The 21,353-nt window shown below is 44.6% G+C and overlaps 1 protein-coding gene across 1 annotated transcript in view; it reads right to left on the bottom strand.

Moving 5' to 3' along the window:
- Positions 1–7,735: 7,735 nt before the first annotated feature.
- The window catches only part of PPME1 (protein phosphatase methylesterase 1), a 36,624-nt gene continuing 23,006 nt past the window's right edge, over positions 7,736–21,353 (bottom strand). The window contains exons 4-14 of the mRNA XM_026651577.2: positions 21,219–21,276; positions 20,498–20,549; positions 17,967–18,121; positions 17,154–17,244; positions 16,628–16,693; positions 15,688–15,826; positions 14,669–14,798; positions 13,913–13,957; positions 12,614–12,678; positions 11,483–11,550; positions 7,736–9,869 (exon numbers count right to left, since the gene is read on the bottom strand). Coding sequence (XP_026507362.1) covers positions 9,851–9,869; positions 11,483–11,550; positions 12,614–12,678; positions 13,913–13,957; positions 14,669–14,798; positions 15,688–15,826; positions 16,628–16,693; positions 17,154–17,244; positions 17,967–18,121; positions 20,498–20,549; positions 21,219–21,276 — 888 coding nt within the window. The 3' untranslated portion in view covers positions 7,736–9,850. The remainder of the gene's footprint in view (positions 9,870–11,482; positions 11,551–12,613; positions 12,679–13,912; positions 13,958–14,668; positions 14,799–15,687; positions 15,827–16,627; positions 16,694–17,153; positions 17,245–17,966; positions 18,122–20,497; positions 20,550–21,218; positions 21,277–21,353) is intronic.

Raw genomic sequence — 21,353 nt, 5'->3', positions numbered from 1 at the left:
TAAGGCAGCTAAATCCGAATTAAAGTCCTAGTGTAGACCAGGCCTTAGAAATAAAAGTAGTCTCACAATCTGAGTTCTATACACTAGACAGGATTTGAATCAAGCAGTATCTCCCCCTGGTGGTACTGTTCCTTCATACACAGGCTGGGGTTCTCCTTTCCAGCCTGGGACCACCTCCCCCATTGCAAATGTTTTTCCTCCAGACACTGCTTCCAGGTATTGAGTTGTGAGGGGAATGAGGACCAGGGATGATGTCGCTTCCCCTCCTTTATAGGTTCTTCCAGCTTGCTGGAAAGATCTTTTGCTATGACCTGAGTCAAGCAGTGTCCATTGTCTACGTGCTCCTTCTGAGAAGTCTTCATTGTATACAGCTCCTGTGATAGTATTGATGGCCCATTAAGGGGAATCCACACTACCAAGGACTGTCTGGTTTCTCCACTGTTGTACCTGAAAGGCTGCTTGTGGGTGTTTCCAATCTTACAACATATTTCAGTAACACACAGAGCAAAACTTCATAACTTCCCCAACAACGATAGCACAGACAATCCAACAGGATATTAATGTTCAACAGATCAAGACTTTTGGAATGATACCTCTCAAGGCATATTTTGTACAAGACAAATCACAATAGTATGACAGTGGTGAATATGGGGGTGCCAGGGTGTTACAACATCAATTTCACCATACACACAGAATCCAACAAAAATTATTTTCATCACTAATAACTGAAATGTATGGAGAGGCAAAGTAAGAAAAATGCTGCTTCAGAACTTCTTAGAGTTTGATTTAAGGCTATTTCCTTTGTATATTTTGACACGTGATGCTGACAGTTTGTGTTTTAAGAGTTATAAAACTAACTTTTTGACTCCCAACATCTCCTGTCATTAAATAATTATGGTCTGACCCCTCCCATTGTCTGACCCTTGCATGATTCCTGCAACTGTGAACATTTAAATTGATCAAAATAATGCTTAAAACCCATTGCTCCATTGTGAAAACTTAAAATGGATACAGATTAAAAATGCTTAAAATAAACATTGATCTAGCTCAGAATGGTGAAAAAATCCAGTTGTGCCAAGCGACCCACACTGCGACGGGCAGGAGCGACGGCAGCGCAGTGCTGTTGGACCTGCTAAGAGATGGGGATCGCATGCCATCCTCCGCGGCACCAGCTGATCAGTGCAGAGCTTCCATGGCACTGCATCATTGGCCAGGGGTGGGTTCGGTCTGCTCCCAGCCTAGGCTACTCCTGGAAGCCATCTACCAGACCTTATGTCCTCCTAAGACAGTATGTGGTGTATAACCGCCTGGGCTGATTTTCAGGGGGACTAGCAACCACCACTCCCCCTAGAAATCAATGCGAGCTAGACATACTCAGCACCTTTGGAAACCAGGGCAAAAGCTTTTAAAACTGGGTGCTTAGGAGGTGGCTCCTGGAGTCCGTATTTAGGCAACACAACGGCCGTGACTGGGTTTTAGAAGCGCTGCTGAGCACTCCCAGCTCCTGTTTGGCTGCAATGCGATCGAGGCGTGCCGAGCACCTCTGGAAAAAAAGAATCAGGTCACTTCTCCGAGGTGCCTAAATCCAGATTTCAGAGTCTCCGTTTGGGCCCCCAGCTTTGAGCATCGTAGTGCAGGTCCCTATGGATTATGTCCCAGCGTGTGACAATGAGTCAAGCTAGGAGATGTGGAAAGTCACTGGAAAAAAGCACATCCTGAAAAACATGGCCATTGGAACTAACCTATCTCGTCTCTTATTATTCAGTGTTCATATTGTGGGAGTGCAAAGAGGCCAACCAAGATCGGTGCCCGATTGCACTAGGCACTGCACAACATAAACAAGAGTCAGCTACTTGGCAAGGAGGCAGTCCTGTGCTCTGGGTGTCCCTTAACCTCTGACTGCCAGAAGCTGGAACTGGACTACAGGGGATGGATCATTCGATCAGTTGCTGTGTTCTGTTCATTCCCTCTGGGGCACTTGGCATTGGCCACTGTCGGAAGACAGGATACTGGGCCAGATGGACCATCGGTCTGACCCAGTAAGGCCGTTCTTATGTTCTTATTCTTTCACATGGGAGGTTCAGTAGCTAATGGAGATTCAATGGTCCTTTTGTTTAAAATGTTGCCAAAACAAACTAATTATTTCCACATTTACAGCTAGGAAATCCCAGTTATTCAATGCAGCCTGCCTGCCAACCTGAACTGAGCTAGCACATCAATCGCAAGAAGTCTAACAAGCCAGAGGGCAGTGCCACCTTGTGGCCATGTTACGTACGTTAGAGAAAGGAAGAAATCTCTAAGGTCATCTATGTGACAGAGGAAGGTCCCAGCTATGATCTATGGGTGGAGAGCTGACTGGTCCCATGATGCTGTGATCTGTGGATGATGGAAAGTTGGCTGGTGCCATGATGGTGGTTTTCCTTATTTCCAGCTGTTTACCACACTAAGAGGAGCTAAGGATACATTTCCACCCCCACCGGGATTTGACTTTTCCCTTTAAGGAATGGCTGCTGTTGCAGCAGCAGGCTCACTGTATATTTGTAAAGGGGGTGGGCAGGTGACCCCTATGATGGTGAATGGCAGGAGGGGGAGTGAGGCCCATTCACTCATGAACGGGAAGAAAGGTGGGGTCCGTACAGTCATGAATAGCAGAGGAGATGCTCCATGATACAATTTCTCTATCCTCATTAAGCTTGTGGTAGCACTCACCCCATGACAGCCCATTGAGAGGGACACGGTGGTCCATGCTATGCAGAAAGTTTAAGATCCCGTTCTAATCCAACTGCTCTGAGTGCAGAAGGCTCCCTCAGATGTTTGTAATGCTTTGTCAAAGCTAGTTTTAAATCACGGTTACGGACGGGAAAGCGACACTAACAAAGGCAGAGGTCGGCCCTGTTTGCTGCATTTAGAGGTGCAGCGCTGTGCTTTCTAACTGGCAGCCCAAGCAAACTCAACCTGGGTATGAAAGGCCCACTAGGGGGTACCTGGCTGTGCATCAGAACTTAGCGAGCAATTCGGTGGAGGTGGGAACCAGAGGAAAATCTAGTTCCTTTTCCCCATGGCAGGTTGGTTCTGCAGCGCCAACACCTTGTGATACTCAGTGAGGCACCCAGCAGCTGCTCAGACTGGGTACACCCAAGGTGCCGGGCTATTGAGGCAGTGAGGTCTGTTTTTACAGACACTTTTTGGAGGACCTCAAACAACATTAACTATGGCCGGCAGCAAGGTCTAGTGCCTAGGACACTAGACTGGGAGTCAGAAGGTGGAAGCCACCTCATTACTCTTGCAATACAGCTGTCAGTCTGGGTTCTCCGGCTACCAAGTATTGGAGCTCTCCCCATGGATTATCACAGAAACTGAAACTTTGTCAGTTACAACAACCTACTGAATGTAGCATGTCCCCACAGTAGATTTTGCTTAGACTTCTACAAAGCTTGGCTGTCCAGCGCAGCCAGGGAGAATGATAAGATGTAGCCGCTTGCTCTCGTAGGGGAGGGGTAATTCCAAGTTGATCTATTCTGTAGTTCGAATATTCCCAACTTCAAGCAAATAGTGTGTTATCCACTTATCAATGAAGCACAAACAAAGATCATGGCTGTGCATTTGCTCAGAAGGCAGGTAGGTGTATATGCAAGCTAGACACGTGACCGGGGGTATTATGTCTTCACTGCAGAGTTCACTCATGCTTTTGCTTGGGTGTTGCCCCTAACCGCCCTTCTGTCCACACACAAAGCCCTGCCACTTGAGTTAAGTGGTGCTTTCAGCCCATGCGAGCTGGGGCTGTAGACTAAAGCCCGAGAGGCGCTTTTTCTCAGGCTAGAAACCTGCCCACTTTGCAGGGAGGCTAACTGATAGTCCTCCAGTGCCTTCCCATAATTCCCTCTGCGTGCCCAGGAGGGCACAGTCCCCCACTATCCCCTGGGAAAGACTCATCAAGCAAGTCAGTATATCGCAGCACAAAGACCCATGGGGTGCACCCCACGCAGTCCTAGCAACACAGGGGTGAGTGCACCAGAGGACTCAAGAGCTTGAGTGGCTTTGCAGTGTGGCTGCTCACATCCAGCTGAGGCTGACCTGGGTGCCAATCACCCGACTTAGTTCCACAGTGAAAACACCCTAAATTGCTGGCGAGTTAGCAATGTGACTGGGGTGAGGGTGGGGCAAAGTTTAGATTCTCCTTGTGGTTTAGTGCTACAGCTTTATCGTTCTACTGCCAGTGACTAGTGCTGAAGAATTCTGTAAGAGAACAGAACAGGCAAAGTGGTTTGAGCACAAGACTGAAATCACGAGATTTAGACTCTACTCCCAATTCTGCCACAGCCTCATTAGGGGAGTCACTCAACCTATGTGCCCCACTTTCCCCTTCCTGTAAAATGGGGTTAACTCTTCCCAACCTGAACTCAGTACTGACTCTAATGTTCTCAGAGACCCTCAGCGGGAAGGCGCAATGCAAGTGCCTAGGGTGTTAAGAGAGACACAATCCAACACACCACAGTACAGGTAATTTAACAGCCAGAGAGCCACATTTATTACTTTCAGATGTTTCTATACAGATGGGGATAACCAATCAGAGGAGCGGAAGAAAAGCACAAATTATGTGGAGAATTATTTCCCCTTGATACATCCCTGTCACACTGGATCATGGACAGAGAAGGAAACTCAGAACATTTACAAAACACAAGAGACTTCCATGAGTTACTGGAAAATAACTAAGTTTGATCAAGTAATGAGAGTGACTTGAAGGCAGACAAGACGTACATCCATCCTCTTTAGGCAGCTGAAGAGAGGCAAACATACCACAGCTAAATGGAAACAAAGGAGGTTTTTAACGGAGGCTTTTCACAATGCTTTATTGTTTGTACACAAGAGTAATGGGACACTGAACGGGATACAAACAGAATGAAGCTCATACAGAACTATCGGACACAGAGGCCATTCAGCAACTTCTCAGGAAGTTAGCAGATACATACTGCAATTTCTTAAAAGGAAAGAAGTAAACGATATGAGGTCACAAAGCTCTCCCCCCCCACTCCCAGCTAGAACTGAACGTAGCTTTATTCGCTCCCAAGTTCGAGCTCCAATGGCTATACACTCAATAAGGCTTGTTCCAAATAGTCAAAAGGCCAAACACCTACCACCCTCCTGCAGGCGCATACCAGCTTACAGGCCTGGGTGCTAGATGTGCAGTGAGAACCATCTTGAGGAACAATGAACAAACCAGACCAGGGCAGACCGTACAGCCAGGAGAAAGCCTTGTGCACAGTTGAGGGGCAACAGGTAGTGCAAACCAGCAAGTGCTGCTCATTAGCAGGGCACCAGGCTTTGGGATGTGAATGGTATAAATATACCAGCCCCCCCCCCCCCAAAAAAAATTTAAAGGGACAGTACCATAGCTAACTCAGTGATGGCAGGTTTGTGAAATGAGATTTATTTTGGCCTTATGTGAGGATCTAGGCCAGATTTTCAGGGGCTCAGTTCCCACTGAGAACAGTGTTAGCTGCTGGGTGCTGAACGTTTTTGAAAAATCTGGCCTCTGGAGCTTTACACTATATTTTTAAGTGAACCTAAAATGGAGCAGAGTGAAGCTCTCTGTGCTGGACGGCCCCACTAGTCAGCACAAACATTCGTTACTTCCTTTTCCACCAGGCACCTGCTCTGTGAAATCCACTCGGAACTTCCTTGGTTCAGTGACGATAGCCCCAAATGTGATAGCACAAACACCACAGGCCCATTGCGACTCATCCAAGCCCCAGCAGTTGTGATGTCACAGGATGAGGCATTCCGGAATGTCTTCATTGAACCAGAAAGTACCAAGTCACCAGGTAGGTTTGTGCTGAATTTCTGCCGAGCACAGCACAATCATCCCGCTGGCCCGGAGATGGAAGCGGTCTAGTCCCCGAATGGATCTGGCATATGGAGTAATGCAAGTGCAAGCTTGCCTCACGCTACCCCACTAGTGTGTCTCCACGCTGCCCTGGAGCAATCTTTAGGAGGCGATAGGGTAGGTCATTCTATAATGCCCCAGTTCAAGTCTTGGCTCCCTTGTTGGTAATGTCTCAGTACTGGGCTAACTTGATACATGATACAGAGAAATTTTCTAGGAACCGGTGCAAGACCCCAAATGTTTCAGTCAGCAGATAGTGGCGACAAAGTTACTAACATTGGCTCCATTCGGCAATCGACTAGGATTTGTGCTCCCACCACTGAGTTATCCTTATTCCCCTGCTTTTTACCCAGCTGGTGTATTCTGATAAACACAACTAGCTTCAGGGATTCTACGCCTCAATTCTAATGACAGCTCACAACACTGCCGCACCCTTAATGTAACGCTGTAGGGTTTGGGATTTTTACTGGTGGTGTTTTATTATTCAGAATAGTGCTTCCATTTACAATGGCCAGACAAAATATTTAGTTGGCTTTTGGTCTAATCTCCAGCCCACTGCCGTTTTGAAAGTGTGTTTGACAAGGCCAGGTTGAGAGGGAAAGGCAAAGAGAAGCCTTAAAAGAAAAGCCAGCTCCAGCCAGCAGCCCACGTCAGCAGGCGTGTTAATGTAAAGAGACAGCCCTTTGATTTTCAGCTGCGCACACTCCTCTAGACAACGCTGGACTAGTGTAACTGCCATTAAGATATAAGCCTGTGTAAATGAGCAGCATGCAGCTCGGTTCTCAGGAACCAAGCAGGGCTGCCCATTCCTGTAATACCAGAGAGGTTTGGGTTTTTAAAAAACAAAACAAACCAGACCAGACGTTTCTGTGATCCTCAAGTCACTTAGTCTCCTATATTTGGTTCAGATAACCCTGGGCGTTTAGCAAGACTGCTCCTGCATTAAGTCTGATTTTAAAAACCCCAACCTTAAATAAACCAGACTCCCAAATAAACAAATTGTATCTTGTGTTAGCTAAGACACAAGATTTTCTAGGGTTAAGGGCTCCATTGCTCAATCTTATGCAACCTGAACAGAGGCAAGAGAGATCTCTAAATGGTTAAGGATGCAATGCAGAAATGGTACCCTTTTCATTAATGTCCCCTTCCTCCCCCATAGGTTTGCCGTTTACACAGGGTCATTAAAAGTGTCACTAAGAAAATGCTGCCGGTGTGAGACTCAAAGGTTGATGTAGTTCAACCAAAGTAGTCAGTGTAACACCCCTTCACATACACAATTACTCCCCCCTGCCCTTTGAATCTGCTTTCCGCAAGCCTAAAGCTAGTTGGATCCCCGCAAAGAACATCCATTCTCTGCTACAAGTCAGGACTTGGGGAGCTTGGCATAAAACATAGCCACACCAGAAGAGGTTGTGAAATATTTATTTTTCATAAAACAAGGTCATAATTGCCAAGGTGTAACAACCAAAACACATTTCCAGGGAGCCAAAGGCACAGTGCATGGAAATGTAGCTCCTCACCACCCTTGTAGTGTGATAGCAAAGGCTGAAATAGAAGGTATTTTACGCTTTGTGGGGCTATCTGATGAACCAGTTCCCTTCTCTAGAAAGGGAGAGGACAGCACAAGAGGTGAACATGGGGAGTTATCTAATGTAGTAACCCACAAGAGATTTAAGCACATGACAGAATTTGACTCCAAGGAGACTATTCACATGCTTGAAATTAAACACATGGTTAAGTAGCTTGCTGAATGAGGGCCTTGGTTAACGCTGCATACCACTGCTTTGGTTCCCGCTCCTACAAACAGTTTGACAACTCGAGTAATCTGAAAAGGGTCGAGAACCTTGCAAGACGTGCAGTGGGGGAAAGGGAGTTTTTTTGTTGTGTTTTCCAATTATAAACTGACTTCTCCATTATTGGAAACCATGAAACTAATCAGCAGACAAACTGGAATAGACTTAGTCCTGGGTCCTTATTGGTCAGTGAGCAGAATCACATGGTGAAGCAATGCCAGGTTGACACTGATAGGGAGGGCTATACAAGGAGCCAAAAATTACTTGTTTAGTACCTCAGCATCAGTCGCTTAAGTGTCGCATGGACGCAGAACTCACCTGGAATTGCAAATTCTCGTTTCTAATCTAGTGGTTTCAGACTCTGGTGGCCCAGGGGGGAATGCGCAGCCAGGCCACAGCTGAAGAGTTCAGCACTGAGGGCATGTCTATACTACTGCGCGGGGTTGATCTAAGATTCGCATCTTCAGGTATGTTAATAGCATAGCTGAAGTTGATGTACTTCGATCTACTTACCGCGGTGTCTTCACTGTGGTAAGTCGACAGCTGACGCTCTCCCGTCAACTCCGCTTGCACGTCTCGTTCTGGTGGAGTACCGAGTCGATGGGATAGCGCTCTGCGGTCGATTTATCACATCTAGACTAGGCGCAATAAATTGACCCCTGCTGGATCCATCGCTGCCCGCCAATCTGGCAGGTAGTGTGGACAAGCCCTTAGTGTGTGTGTGAATGAGACAGAAGAAGAGAACAGTAGTTCTCCCTCAGGGTAAACATTATGCGTGGCTGGGCTTTCCCCGCTATTTGTGCCATTTCCCCCCCATCCCTACCAGCACAGCACAAACGTCAAGGATTGACTAGGCCTGTCGTAGGATATGCCCACAGCCATTACATCTCCAAGACCAGGCGAGTACCAGAGCTATGCTTCAACTAGCAGAGTCACTTCATCACTCAGCATGAAAGGGTTAAGGAATAAAGCCGCAATTTTATTAGTTCAAGAACATCAAGATATTGTTGCAAATAGCTCCACGTGCAAGTGCTCTATTGCTCTCGTGGGGGATTTCATAGGAGGTGAAAAGGATCTAACAAATTATCCAGGGCTGGCCTGTGCCCTGAAGAAACTCTCTCAGAGCTACTGCATGAATAAAGGCTTGTAGCTGATCAGTGCTAAACATCAAATACAGAACAGGGACTTTCCCACAATACACTGAGCAGGGCCTCACACATGCATGGCAAGCAACTGCCTGGGCCAGGGTCAGACTGTTGGTGGGATTTTCCTCCAAGTCCCTCTCTCTCCCTACCGCTAGCTAGCTCAGCATTCCAGCCACTGCCTGGTCGGTCTAGTCTCCTCCTAAAAACAGCTGCCCGAGGTGTCAATCTCCACTCACTTGTGTGTGGTGACAAGAGGTGCAGAACCAGGTAGGCAGAAACTCCACAAGCAGAGAATGGCCACTGGCCTGTTTGTGACAGATCATGAGGTTACTGGTGATATTGTGGCTTCCCCTTTAAACGTAGAGCCCCAGCTGAGGCTATTCTCCAGAGACACCCCGGGAGTGAACCTGTGGAGGAAGCAGCAGGACCCCTCAAAGGAGCTCATGGTCCCATTTTCCCAGTCCCACCCTTAGTGGAACTAGAAGGGAAGGTAGTTCATAGCGCAGTCGGTTCTCTCCCCCACAATTTACAGGCCCTAAAATTATATGGCCGGCCCTGGTGAGATGAAAAACTCTCAAAGAAGCCGGTTCCTCACATGCATTAAAAAAAAAAAAAGGAGTTGATGGGCATTTCCCATATAGTTCCATGAAGAAATCCTGATGCCTTCAGATTAGCTGCAATGCCCTTTGGGGAATCATATCTGCCCAAAGCCCCTTAGTGGTTGTGTTCAACAAAGCCTGAGGATTCATGGAGATAAGAGAGATGTTCTACTACTCGGGGTTTCAGGTTGTCTTTCCTTGCAGCAGCGGAGAGGAGCCTGTGTCCAAGAGGCTGACGAGCTTCGCAAGGACTCAGATACGAGCTGCCTTCCGGCAAGGAAATTCCTAGAAACCAGCTCTATGGGACTGATCTCAGGCCAATTTCTTGTCATTGCTGAACTGGATAGATGAGAAGGATATGGATACATCACAGTGGCCTCTGGTGCAGTTTATTTACAATGGAACTCAGTGCTGGAGAACATCAGGATATTAACAACCAGGAAACACACTGGCGGGGAGAGAAGAAGAATTGTACATTAAATCTCAATGATCCTCCATAGAATTCAAATCCACACCACCCAAGATAACTCAGGAATGCTAATAAAGCTGAAACTCAAAGGATCTGTAATGTAGGTTAAGTCTTCAAGGGCAATGTCCCGGTTAGGTGCATGCAGGTAGAACAGCAATATAGATACACAGCTCTCACTATGACTAGTGTTTTATCCTGCTCTCTATGGCTTAAAGCAGCAGACCACAGTAGGTATAACAAACTGCCCATCCCTCAGATACAACTCTTTCGAAGCTGCTGACAAGTACAACCATGATAGCAGCAGCAGCAAACTAATGTCTTATAATCCTCACAGCAATAGCTTGCCAAAGCCTGCTACAGACTCAGACGCAGCATAACGTTGCCCTGGTGACGTCTCCCGCTTCCATTGCTTTAAAGCACACCCACACCCTGTACCCTTTCCTCAGTTTCCAATGCATATTGTTAACGGTTCTATATTCCTCCCGCCTTTCACCCTGAAGAGCGCAGGATGGGTTCACTCACTCATTGATACCACTTCCCCTAAAAATACGGTCACTTCAGGGGTGAAACGCGATTAATTTTTTTGGCCTAGTAACTCTAAACCAAAGTTTTTCTTCAATTAAATCTTCAGGAGGAATTTTGGGACAGTGGAATTATTGCCCACGACACATGGGTTAACCCGACTTTTCTTACAGATCTGTAATGACAGGCGGTCAGGACAACACTATTTCACACCTCATCTGACAGATGTCCCTCCAGCAGCTCAATGCCCCCTACCAACAGGTCAGTATCGCCTGTTATAAATATGATTAGGAGACCCTGGGAGTCAACATGCAGCAGCCTGCAGAGTTCATTCCATTTACCTTTGGTGTTTCTTCTACATTATCTAGGCTCACCAACCACACTGCCAAGAGAGGAGCTTTGGCTCCTGAAATTCATTATGATGGGAGACTACATTAGACTATTGTGGGTGACACAGCCGTGAGATCTGAGAAGCAAAGTATGCAGCTTTAAGCTTTAAATGTATGTTCTTGCTAATGTTTCTTGGCAGAAGAAACATGCTGGAAATTGTGTTTTTCCACGATGGAGATCCGATTACAAGAACAGCCATAGCGATGTTTAGAAATTGGAAGACAGTCTCCACCACCTTACATAGGTCATTCTTGGGTCCTAAAGTATTTACACTGACTGGGTCCATTTAACAAAATTCAATGCAATTGCTAGGTTTGCCCCATCAGGGATAAGGATTTCCCTCACAAAGGAAGAAATCAGCTAGGTCAGGCCCATATCTTCTTCTCCCTCAAAGTCTGAGTGTTTTATTATTACAATTAGGAAGTTGGAATATGAGAAGTTTAGGGACAGTGAAATCTTTACACACTGAACATGAAATACAATACTGCGTATGATCTAGGCTGCATACTTACATGCTGTTTTTAACGTTACATTAAAGCTCCAAGCTGATCCTTACTTCCTTTTCCACCCAACCACTTGTTATACTCCTCTCTCCCCACCCTGGATACACACAAGGAATGCAAGACTTCCGTGGGGATCAGGAAGAGATTCATGCAGCCCTAGCACCCAGAGATCCTTACCACTGAAATCCACCAATTGGTTCTGTAAACCGGTGACGGATCAAGAAAGTTGCAACAGCTTCAGCAACCTGAAGGGGGGGGTGGGGGTGGAAAGGAATCAGAGTTTAAAGGGACATAGTCAACTTGAGGTCTGGTCAGCTTCAAAATTTAAAATAGTTAAAATACTACATCTTCCTCCCATTATTTTAAACAGTTCCCCCCCGCCTGTGTGTGAAACTTCTCACAAAAGGGATAAATGTCTATATAATACCAAGGACACAATGAAACCGACCATACATCAAGTGCACACTTGGCAAAAAAAAAAATTTCCCTCCCCCATCTTCAGTTACAGTAATTCTTAGGCATGTATTATAGTAGTTTAAAAAAAAAAAAGAGAGAATTGTGATTTAAGTTGATGTCCCTTTAAGGATTAACTCAGAGCAACAAATTATTTATATCACGCTTTACAAATAACTTTTCTTCCAAACAACTCATTGTGATAGGTAAAAATATCCCCATTTTACAAGGGGGTAAATGGAGGCACTGAGCAGTTAAGTGACTCAAAGCCACACAGTTAATAGTAGAGCTGAGAAGAACTCCGAAGCTCATTTCCAGACGTGCTCAGTCCACAGTACCATTTTATTTCCTGGCACACTAGCATAAGTGAGTCACTGTTTGTCAGTACATAAACTGCTACAAATAATGTTTATATGAAGTTTTCTAAATTTTAACTACTCAGTTTTAATATGACATTATCCCTCCAGGAAAGCAGCCACCTGCACTAAAGGCTGGAGGGGGGAAGGGAAAAGCTGAGGTAACCTAAGAAGGATGGAAAATCCCATGCCACATCATAACTACTGTATCACTGAGTCAGTTATACACCACAACTGGCCCCTGACACAGTTAAAGCGGTAACGTAGGTGGCACCTGTCTCCTCACAAGCAGGCTGAAGTCTTGGCCAGTCCAGGCTCTCAAGCCAACTTCAGGGATATGACTTAGTCCCATCTGCTCTATCAGTAACCAGGTCCCCTTATAGGTGTGGTGCATGTAAGGCCCATGAGGTTTGCCCTCGGTTTCGTATTAGTGATGACCCATTTTGCATCTAACTCATAAAAGGGCTGCTACCAAAGCTCGCCCCGCTTTGCGGCTCACCTTGTCTGGAGCATCTTCGTGGACTGCATGGCCACACTGAGGGAGGACTTGCATCTGGAACTTTCCTGCAGACCAAACAGTCAGTGCAGCTGCTTTTAGAGTGAACGTATCCCTCCCTGGCAATACTCAGGCATGCGTTACATGCGACCGCAGAAGCCAACTCACTATAAAGACTAAAGGCAGGGACTGAACTTGTTAAGGTGCAAAAATATTCTGCGCTTTTATGGACATTTCTACTACAGATCTCAAACTCTTTACAAGTTACCCCCAATGTCATCTGTAGCTGATGAGGACTCAGGAAGCTGTTTGACACCAGATGTCAAACAGCAGCATACGTAGAGCACAAAACTTCTGCAGGAGGCAAGAACTTTCCTTCTTACTTGTGCAGGAGCTCTGAATTAACTAAAACCATGTTCATTCACTATCTTCCTAATCCTTGATTCCCAAGAGCTTCGTATTAAATGCCATCCCATCTTCCTGACATGAATGTAGCTGTCAGACCTACCACACCAGGACCTTTATCCAATCATCCATTTTCCCTTTCAATAGCCGATTGCCAAAGAAATCAGTGATGGGGACTGGGCGGAGAAAGGTGCTAATGTAACTGTCAAGCATTATTAGAGGTTGTTGTAGCCGTGTCAGTCCCAGGACGTTATACAAAGGATGAGGGAATATCTTTTCTTGGACCAACTTCTGTTGGAGAGACACAAGCTTTTGTGCTTACACAGAACTCTTCTTCAGGTCATAAGCTCAAAAGTTTGTCTCTCTCAACAACACAAGCTGGTCCAGTACAAGTTATTACCTCCCCTGCCACGTCTCTCAAGCATTATTAGAAGTCTGCCAGGTCAAAAGAGAGAGAGAGTGTGTGTGTGTTTCAGGTGGCACCAGATGGTGCAACTAGGCACAATGGGATGGAATTAAAAGAAAACAGACTGAAAAAATCAGGAAAAGATTCCTAATGGCAAGACTGAAGGTCACTGAATGATCCCCGTGAGACATGACAAAGCCCCGTCACTTGAATATTTAATACCAGACTGAACAAAAGCACTACCAAAGCCCTGCATTAGCACCAGGGTGATTGGCAAGATCTAGTAACTCCTCTAGCTTCCATTAGAGAATCATAGACAAGGGATCACACTGTTACTCTGGGGATTAACTACATTCTTTAATACTTGTTTGTCTCAATATAGATTGCCCCGGCCAGGACCATTTCAGCCTTCTTCTCCAGTTCTCTTTCACGCTCTGCAACATAAACTATCTCCTGAAAGAGCATTATAGCTAGCAGTATTAAATATTTACCTTGCATCTGTCCAATTGTTAGATCTTTATCCAGCCTGTCAACACCTGGAATAAAGCAAACAGATGTGTTGGGGAGAAGCCAGGGAGAGAGAGTGTCTAGTCAGGTCCTGCCAAGACTTTGCAAAAGATGTTTGATGTGAAAAATGGAATAGAAACAGCATCTCAGCACCTCCTAGGCTGTTTCCCTGCTGCAAATCAGGAGCACACAGTGACAGGAGAGGATCACTGCCAAAAACTTGAAGGAACATTCATCCATCCTCCCAGACATCTTTAAATGGCACTCAACCATGGGAGACTCAGTGTTCCCTATCACAGGGGACTGGAGGGCGATAGGAATTGGTCTTGGAATACTGATCCTTTCACCTTCAGGTCACGAGTTCAAATCCAGCCCAGGTCTGCAGGAACTAAGTGATTACTCTTGTGGGTTGGCTTGGGTCTCAATCCTGTTCCTATCAGAACATTAGCTCAATCCTACAATTGCAACACCCTGTCAGACAGCCGAGACATAGTATCACAATACACATATCTAGTATCACAATTCCCATGTGCATGTTGCAGAGGAGGAAATGGAGGCAGAGAGACTAAATGACTTGCCCAGTCTCTCCAAGTACATAGAAGGGCCAGGATAGAAGCCAGACCTATTATGCCTAGACCAGTATCTTAGCCACAGGTTTGCCCTTCTCTCCTCTAAAATACAGGCTGAATGTAATCAAAGTGAATGACAGTTCTAAGTAGGAAGAAAAAGGAAACACCTACCCGCTAAAAGCAGCAGCTTCGGAGTAGAACAACTGAGGAAGAGGTTAGATAAGCCCCTGAACCACCCATCCCAGTACTTTTCTGTTTTCGACAGTTCGATTCGCCATGTATACAGATGTTCTTTTTTTGTCTACAATGGGACAAAGAGCTCAGCGTTAGTAATCAACTGAAACGAGTGCGGAATAAACTCAGCAAAGCGCGACTTGGAAGACAAAGCAAAAGCACCAAGTCAAATGCTGACGTGGCTCTAATGTCAGTCTGTCCCCCATATGTGGCCCTAACTAGGCAACCTTGCTCGCAAAGACTGGATTATCCTCTTAATCCTAAACGTGCTCGCTCCATGTCACAGTAAATTAATGGGTCTGCACATGCTGTACCTGATGTGTTGAGCAAGACACACCTTCAATTTCCAGGACTGTCAATCTGCCATCTTTCACTGGAACTAAAAATTCACACACAGAAACACCTGGACCTGTCCTTCAGCGAAGCCTGGGCAAGATACAGTTTTGCAGCACCATGCACCAATAGCTTTACTTGTGAGACTAAGTCTGTCAGGTCACATGGTCTATACCACCCAGCAGAAACTGATGAGCCTTTATAATATGATGAAATAGAGTCAGGACCCAGCACACAGTGACTTACTGGACAGGACAGTAGTTCTCTTCTAGACCATGTACAATGGCCAAGTTCATGAACATCCAGAAACACTTTCAAGTGGTAACTCACGATGTAGCCAGCAGTCTGAGACCAAGGCCTAAACTCAGACCTGGAGTAAGCAATGAGGTCACAGGAGTTACTCCTGTTTACACTAAGGCCCTGAATGAGAGTTGCACAATTGCTCACTACTCCTTCTTTGGAGAACTTTTACATGCTGTCCCCTAGGCACCTAGCTCCATGGAAGCATCTCTTTTGCTGGCTGCATGGTTGCCGCCTTCTTGCTCCCTGTAGATCTCCAAATACCCTAGAGATGGAGAGACTAGAAGACATTAGTTCCAGCAGAAGAGAGTGAAACTCCCCACCTCTGTATCATCTTCCTTCTTCCTTTTGTTAACAGATCCTCTTCCTTCATAGTCTTCTTCCTCTTCCTCCTCCTCCTCCTCCTCAATAATCCCTTCCACTATAGCTTTAGGGACCTCAGGACTAGCAGCATCTTCACACCTGGTAAAAGAGGACTGGAAATTGATTCCCTTTCCATTGTGAAAAGCAACATCTTAACGATTCTAGGAGAGACTGCCTGCACCTAAAGGATAGAATTGGCTCTCTCAGAGAGACTGGCTGATCTGAGGCTCTACCACATCAAGGAGAAAGAAAAGAAAAGAAGAGTCCAGGTCAAACAAGCAAAATTAGTTTTTTATGACAATACTGGAATATAAACAATAGAAATATGTGATGCTGCTGGCAAGCATCATGGTGTTGTATAGGATTATAATGCAATAGACAGATTACTTTCATCATCACTCAACTCCACCACCTTTGGAGTGCAACGGAGAGCTATTTAACTATGAACAGCAGCAGGAGGACAGCAAGTGAAAAATACTATATTCAGTTGAATTGGCAGGAGGAATTTAGGGGCCAAATTTCTGAAGGGGCATCCAGCTAGTCTATTGGTGTGAGCACATCTTCGCATGGGCCATTGCACATCGTTTTGTGCTCCACCACTTGCATGTGCAAATGGCTTTTGCACAGGAAATTTTTTTTTATCCTTGATGGGTAATTACATTCTACCCCAGTGAAATTTTGACTGTGACATTCCTAACCATAGGACCGTGGATGGTTGTAAATGATTTAGTACTACGTTCCGCACCCACTGTGTTCAGCCTTGGCAGGTAAGTAAAAGGAGGAGTGGATATCTGCTAGAAGATTGATTTGATTTGATTTTTTTTTTTAAAGTACACTTATGCTCTGTTACCAATTTGGGATCTTAAAACATTTAAGAAGATTTTAGAAAACAAAACCTACTGTTTGACTTGGCCAACCATAGAAACTCTGGCCGATTCGAGATTTCTTATCTGTCCACTTTTTACACTAGGAAAAAAAAGGGAAAAGGGGGAATCAAAATGGTCAAACATCAAGGGTCAATTGGGTACATTAATCTAGTATCATTCAATATTTAACAGGTCAAGTAATAATAGGAGCACTCCCAAGTTCACCCTTCAAGCACTCATCTTGAAAACAGAGATGTGGCCTACAAACACTAGAGTTCCCAGCATGCTAGGATTATCGGGATGTTTATATGGCTCTCACATCACTGTGATAGGAGCATCTCATAAACATTAATGACCATCTTCACAATGCCCTTACAGGGCAGTGAAGTCTAATGCCCCCTCTGCAGATGGGGGAATTGCGTTGGTAGTCAGGAATAGAACTCGGGTCTCTGGCGCTCCAATCCAATGCCTTAACCGCAAGACCACCCTTCCTCCAAGATCAATTGCAGAATTAACAATACAATGAAGAGTTTTGAAGAGTACACAAACTTGCCCATTACCTCCACTCAATTGCATTCTCAATTGACTTGAATGTTTTGGGACGACTCCGTAAGAAATTCTGCATGCTGTTCAGTGCGTCCATGGCTGTGCCTAAAAACAAATGTTTTGACTTAAATGAACCCAACATCTGACAACATCCTTCCCAACGGTTCTCAAAGGTCTTGATATAGGACTGTGTGAGGGAGAGAACCGAGGCAAATTTCAGGATTTAAGATAAGTTGATTAACAGAGTTATAGTCGTGAACTATACTGCTGCTCCAAACCAGCTTTCACACAGTTTTTCCAAAAACTGGTTTCCCGGTCAGCAAATTTGTAAGTTCTTTGCTTCCCTCATCCACATTTTTAACAGCTCTTACAGGTTTTCTATCATTTCAATAAATCTATCCGCAAAACCTCCATTAGCTGTAATGGTATCAGGGCTTGTATAGTTTTGTACGCTGCTGCCATTAGAGGGTTAACATGTCATATTTGAACAGGTCTGATATTTTAGGCAGTAGAGAGCAGCGGTGATATTATATGGTTCAGTAAGACACTCCCCACCGATCGCGGTCCTGGTTATAAGAATGGGTGTCGCACTGCAATCATGATAAACAAAATCAAATGGAAAAGTCCAGCTTGGAAAACCAAAACAAAAGCCCAGTGTGATGCTAACTATACTATACAATAGCTGGCATATCCATTAGAGAGAAGAGAAACCTTCATACGGTTAACACAACTGAGAAAGACCTCCCAGGCCCAACAAAGTTAATAGGGGAGGAGAGAGGAAGACAGAACATAAAATGATACTGTCCAAGGACATAAAAAAAACTTACCTTCCACGACATCAATCATGCAAAGACCCAATAAACTGGGTACCAAATTGGATGCTGCTGTGTGCACTGCAATGGCCCCACCCATACTGTGCCCAATCAGCATGATCGGAGGTGGGAGGTCCCCGTACATAGCTTCAACCACGTTTCCAACATCTCTGGCAAATGAAGAGAGACAGAAGGTTGGCATTCTTCCCCAACGTGTTTCTGAAGCAGATTTGTAAAAGCGCATCGGCAGGGGAATGGAAAAATTCAATATGAAAAACTTACTCTGAACCCTCTGCTTTTATTTCCTACTCTTCCCTAATATGGAGTTTCTTTGCACACTTGCCTTTTAAGTTAGATCATCTGCCCCAATGGTAATAGATATGGAAGTCCATTCTCTTATCAGTGGCCAGGGATTCAGGAAAGCCCTCAAAGCAGATGCTTAACATTAAACAAGTGCTTTCCTGAATCAGGGATATAAGAATGTCATTCCCATTTCTGTTAACAGGAGATGCCGTCTAACGTGGGAGACTAGACCACCCTGCTCCAGGTCTGTGGAGCACAAAAGGAACTACAGATGAGGTGAGAGAACTAATCAATTCTCCTGCAGGAGAGAATAAACTGGGGTCAGGAGAAGTGTACTGCGTTCTTATCCCTAATCAAGGAGAACCTAAACCAACCCCAGCCACCAGGATTGCAAGAGGCTGGGCATGTAGAACAGAAGCAAAACGTTCTCTCTCTCTGGAAGAGAAGCTCTTTGGGGCAGGGACATTATGGACTGGTATGAAGACAAAGCACCAAGCATACTGTTACATTCAGGTTCTTAGAACACATTTGGCACTGCAGTACCTGAGTACCTTTTGGAAAGAGGATAGCAAGTAGTTTAAGGGACACTAAACTAAAAAAAAAAAAAAAAAAAAAAAAAAAAATGCATACAGGCTTTCTTGGCTGTAACAATTCACCATACGTGTTGGAAATGGGTGACAGGGGATGATGATTACCTGTTCTGTTCATCCCCTTTGGGGCACCTGGGGGAAGACAGGATACTGGGCTAGAAAGACCTTTGGTCTGACCTGGTATGGCCGTTCTTACGTGTTGGAAACAGAGAGCATTATTCCTAGTGCATGACAGTCACACAGCAAGTCTGAGTAGCTTGTTTTCTCTATCCAAGCCAAGAGACTAGAAAAACAGGCACATATAGCATCGGTGGTGAAGAATAATTTAAGGTATTAACGGGTAAAAAAAATTACTTAAATATCTGATTTTTTTTTTAAACCGTTTCCTTTGAAAATGCAGGAGGATTTACGAATCTGACAAGTTAGTGACAGTTTAATGCTCCAGTTTAAAGACAAATTGGAAATAGCTTTCAAATCTATCATTAAGAGGGCAGGAAGGTTTAAAATGAAAGGCTGCCTATTTGTGTGGTCCCATATTAGCGCTGCTCCAGATCTGAAAAACGATCATTGCATATGGCAGCTCCTCAGGACACCCACACGCACATCAGGAGCTGACGGGTTGTGAGAAGCAGCAATAAGGTGCACAATAAGTCAAAATCTATTTCACAGATGGCCTCCCTGGAACAAACCAAGCGGGTCTGTTAGTATGAAGGACTTTGTAACCTTCAGGAGAATCTCTCTGCACTAAACGTGGGCATTATATAGTATTTTTAGTGGATGGTAATTGCTTCTCTCACAGCTTGTCACAAAAGAAGGGTTTGCGCTCAGAAGCAGGTCACTGCAATTTGATTAAGCAGCTCTCACCATGCCTGAAAGTCTCATTCTGTGCAGGACACGTTTTCTCGACATAGTGGTTCCAAACCGGGCAGGAGTCACACTCAACCTTCACTCAAGGGTGAAGGACAGGTATGGAAAAGGAATCTTTCAAGGGAAAGAAAACTGAGCCACATCAGGATGGATAAGAAGCGTTGTTTGAAATACAGGCTGAAATAATAATGGAAAGGGGTTTTCCCTGCATTTAAGCCAGGCACAGTGCACCCAGATACACTACAGTGAGTAGAGTAATACGAGAACCAGACCCTGAGCTGGTGTAAATCAGTGTGGCTTCAGTGGAGATGCACCAATGTGTGTATTGTGACCTCTTCCAGGAACAAAGGAGACTATAAATAACTAATAAGTTCTTCTCCATGCATCTGAAGAAGTGGGGATTTTTTAATTTTTTAACTTTTAAATCACAAAGGAGAATTTCCTCACCAGCTTTACCTTTCAGGGAGATCTACAGAACAAGTCAGGTCTGAAATATCTAGCATCAAACTGTTGGAGTTATGATTTCAACTTGCGGCTAACCTGATGTTGCTCAAACTTTCCAAAAAGCAAGGAAAGTTATGAGCAACTAAGAGAAGGATGAATTAGAATGAAAAGTGGAACTCAGCTTAAGTTCTAGTGCCCCCTTACATGACTGGCATGTAAGATGTCTTCATAGAAGGAAAACTGAAGATGGGTAAAAAGTTGTTAAGAATGAAAGAACAAAGAATTAAGATATAAGGATCTGGGAAAGTCTGAAATGGCTAAAGAGAATGTAAACCTCCATACTTTGACATAGTTTCTGCAGACAGATCTTCAGGATTCCTAACTTTTGTTTCACCTGTGAAGCAAAAAACGAAATAAATCAAATCAAATTTAATTAAAAAGACATTATTAAAGCAGATTAAAAATCTTCAGAATCCTCAGGAGTTAAATAAGAGCAACTATGAGCCCAGATATAATAGTTTTTCTGTATATATTTACTCGGTAATCATAACTGTGTTTGCATCATGTCTTCATAGTCATCTTGGATAATTAAAACGATAAAGATTAATAAAAATGCTTGGTACTTTATTGCATTGTAGTTCAGAGGTGGGAAACTATGCCCAAGTAAAGGTCATATATTGGCAATTTAAGACTGAGGATCATCCCTAGGTTCCTACAAAGTGGGCTGCCTACACAGTCATCTTTTACATGGTAGTTGGGCTCACCAAGACTACTGATCCCAGTCTGTATGGGGAATCAAGTTGGAGCAGAATATTCAGGCATGTGGAATCTTCACTTCTATATAACAGCAGCCACTAGCTTAACAGTGGAATTACATGGGCCACCTTCTTTTCATCCCCACCTTGGCTATCAAGTAGCAATGCTTTGATTATTTCATAGGTAGTCTATAAACTCAGTTTTTTGATGGGGTAATTCAGTTAAAATCTAATTTAAATGCAAATGTAAACAATAGTAAATAGAAATATACTGGAACATGAATTCGATTTTAAGTCTAATTACTTACCATGACTTCTGAGATCTAAAGCCACAATCCTACACTGAATCCTGTTAATGATCGCAGACTGCAAGAGGGGACAAAGATGTATAGTATGAAAACTGCCACACCTCATTTAAGAAAGGGGCTCACAATATTAAATGA

Source organism: Terrapene carolina, unplaced genomic scaffold, assembly GCF_002925995.2.
Source record: "Terrapene carolina triunguis isolate 2854851 unplaced genomic scaffold, T_m_triunguis-2.0 Scaffold97, whole genome shotgun sequence".
Classification (NCBI taxonomy): domain Eukaryota; kingdom Metazoa; phylum Chordata; order Testudines; family Emydidae; genus Terrapene; species Terrapene triunguis.
Note: the sequence above shows the minus strand (reverse complement) of the source record. Positions and strands in the feature narration are given on the sequence as shown.